At 34.2% G+C, this 3,176-nt stretch overlaps 1 protein-coding gene across 1 annotated transcript; it reads right to left on the bottom strand.

Annotated features, from left to right (window-relative positions):
• Window positions 1–1,776: 1,776 nt before the first annotated feature.
• LOC116112321 (PR5-like receptor kinase) lies at window positions 1,777–2,811 on the bottom strand. Its single transcript, XM_031398475.1, has 2 exons — window positions 2,340–2,811; window positions 1,777–2,261 (listed from the first exon to the last, which is right to left on the bottom strand). Exons 1-2 carry the CDS (start codon window positions 2,809–2,811, stop codon window positions 1,777–1,779), a joined length of 957 nt encoding a protein of 318 aa, XP_031254335.1.
• Window positions 2,812–3,176: the final 365 nt, after the last annotated feature.

The raw sequence follows: 3,176 nt of genomic DNA, 5'->3' as shown, positions 1-3,176 counted from the left end.
AACAGATTGGAAACGTATCCCTAAAGATAAGTGTACAGCTGTAACTTAAAATACAAATTAAACAAACAGAAGCAGTTACAACAATTTATGAGAGGGAATCGGAAGACCCTCTAATATCCGCAGCTGCTGTTGTCGAACTGATTCGGCAATTCTTGGTCACGAAGCGTGAAACATAAAACTATGGCCCCACATGATTCCCCAACTGAATCTTCTAAAACGTTTTGTCATAGTCATCCACTATGCATAAGCCACACTTGGGATGCGTTCCATTGGAGAAGGGGAAGCCGATCTCGTCAAGTAAACCACAAGAGAAAGGTGGACCTTTTGGATTGATTCTCTTTTCTTCTTGAGCCAAGCCAAGAAGTAAGAGATGAAAGACAACAAACACACAAGACAAGACAAACGAGCCATTTTTCCAAACTTCTTTATCTCTTAACGTTTCTTCACAGTTCCTCTCAATATAGAAGCAGAGTCGCTTCTCCTTCAAAAGCAAAACACGCCAGTTGACTGGAAATAAAGGAGAGGATTCTTCAACTTATTTGACACGTCTAGACCTATGCACATGTTCAGTATTTTAAATCATTTGCATGGGCCAACTTGTTTATCACGTTGCTCCTTATTCATTATCCGGAATATTATATTAAAGGAAAAATAAATTAACTTGAAGATTATTGAAAATGTTATATTAAACATGTTTGGTTAGATTGAAATAAATTGACAAATATAAATAACTAATATGTTTGATTGGTAGAAATAAAAGAATTTTGGAAGAAACTTTCCCTTGAATTGCTCTTCTTTTTTAATATTATATCATTAATATTATTATTATATTATATTATTAACTGGTTAGATTAGATATATAATGGATTTGGTGAAAAATCAATTTGGGGATTTAATTTGGTCAAACTACAAGGATAATAATGTCCAAATATTTTATTAGTTATGGATAAAATTGTAACAAAATTAAAGTTATCAAGTAATCTTAGAATATATAAGAAATGATGGTATTAAGACTAAAATTTTTTATTATTTACTAACCAAATATGATAATGAACAATAATATAAGATAGTATTATTAGAGTAACGGATCCTAACCAAAGGCACCCTTGTATAACTCACGTACATGATTCCTTCAAAACCACAACAACTAGCACACAAAGCGGGCCACCACGTCACCTTTCACAAGAATACTTGTTCTTTTCTATTATCCTCTTATTTAGAGCCACGTTTCGATTTTGGCGGTGTGTGATGCATGTGTACACACGAGTCACACCCACCAATTTTTCCCCGTTTCCCATCAATTCTTTACTTTGTTTTTATATGGAGATGCATCAATGTCTTTTTGTTCAAACCATTCTATGCTACCTTGAAAATGTGCTAGATTCTTATATGCTACACTGCTTTCCCAGGTCTTACAATAAATGTGAAGGAAATAAATATAAAATATGAGAGATCATTAACCGTATTTGTTAAATTGTCAGACACTTTTCAATAGGTTACATAATGCTCATAGTAATGTAGTTTTTTGTTGATCTAGAGCTGATTTATATATGAACTAATATGTAGTTTTCTTAGCGGTTTTGGGTTGAGGTGTAAATGGAGGAGCAAAGCAAGCCAGTGATCATTTAGTGCCTATGAATAAAGTAGTTACTAGAACAGAGTTAAAAAGTAGAGGTATTAATAATAGATAAATTTGAAAATGTACTAATGAATCTAAAATCACAGTTCTCAGTATGAAGATACGAATGTTGATTAATACATCATTTCCGAAACTATTTAACTTAGTAGGTTAATTGAAGAATCTCTTGGGGCTGATCTCGGTGAAGATAGGAAAGGCTTGGGTGGAATTTGCAAGGAATTGATGCTCCCTTCCAACATCTCCACTTCTCTACTCATTATTGGCCGGTCTGAAGGATTAGTTTGTATGCACCACAAGCTCACTATAATCATCTTCCTTACACGTTCTTTATCTTCTTCATTTGAAATGCCTTGCAGTCCAAGTTCTTCATCTACTTCGAGACGCTCGTAAACCCATTGCGTAAAATATAATTCACTACTATTGTCAACTCCAACATTGTTACTCTGTCTTCCTCTTGTCATTTCTATAACCATCATTCCATAGCTATAAACATCTGATTTGTGAGAGACTGTTCCAAAGTTTCTAGAAAATACTTTTGGAGCAATATAACCAATTGTCTCCCGTACACCTATCATTGATACAATACTCTCTCTCTTGGGGCAAATTTTGGCAAGACCAAAATCAGAGATCTTAGGACAAAAATCTTCATCTAAGAGAATGTTATGAGGTTTTATGTCAAAATGTAAAATTCGTGTGCTGCAACCACGGTGCAAGTATTCTAATCCTCGAGCTATGCCTATTGCAATCTGGTATAGTGTTTCCCACTTCAGTGAATGATTTGTTTGGGATTGATCTTTTTCACATATGAACTTCTCAAGAGAACCATTGGACATATACTCGTAGATGAGAGCTCTTGTAAGACCCTCAAAACAAAAACCTAAAAGAGTGACAATATTGACATGAGAAGTCCTACTAATGCTAGCAACCTCGTTGATAAATTCTTCACCATTACCTTCAGAATCAATTAAATTCTTCACCGCTACATAGCAACCATCAAGTAGCCTACCTTTATAAACACCTCCATATCCTCCTTGGCCAAGCTTGTGTCTAAATGAATTGGTCATTTTCTTAATATCTGAATAACTATATCTTTTAAGAGGAAGTGATCCATGATTCCTTAAAAATGCCTCAATGTTTTGGTAATTCTTAGTTTTCTTCATGAAGACGACCATGACATTATGTGGTGACAATTTTCTTCAAGAGCAAAAGGCCAGAACTATCAATATACCAGTCGCAATGGTTGCTACGGCTGTAATTAATTGAAGAAATGAATCAGCAGAATACAATGATGGCAAATCGTTAAGACAATTTGGAATGGTTAATTTGGAGGGTGTCAATGCCACAAATATTTGTATATGTGCAGAAAGAATCTCTTGCAAGACTAACTTATATAGTTCTAAGAAAAGGGACTTGATGGCTATATTTTTGCTGCAACTTTTGATAAGTCTTTAACACGAATAGAGACCTTAATACTATTTTGAAAGGAGTCATCAGAAGATAAAGATGACAAATTGTTAAGACAATTTTTAATGGTTAT

The sequence above is a fragment of the Pistacia vera genome, unplaced genomic scaffold (genome assembly GCF_008641045.1).
Source record: "Pistacia vera cultivar Batoury unplaced genomic scaffold, PisVer_v2 Contig660, whole genome shotgun sequence".
NCBI classification, from domain to species: domain Eukaryota; kingdom Viridiplantae; phylum Streptophyta; class Magnoliopsida; order Sapindales; family Anacardiaceae; genus Pistacia; species Pistacia vera.
Note: the sequence above shows the minus strand (reverse complement) of the source record. Positions and strands in the feature narration are given on the sequence as shown.

Bases quoted from the DNA above. Each gene is read 5' to 3' on its own strand.
- LOC116112321 (XM_031398475.1), bottom strand. From the start codon at position 2,811: ATGGTCGTCTTCATGAAGAAAACTAAGAATTACCAAAACATTGAGGCA. The intron at 2,262-2,339 runs GCAGCACACGAA...CTAAGATCTCTG, and splicing joins AGAATACTTGCACCGTGGTT to ATTTTGGTCTTGCCAAAATT.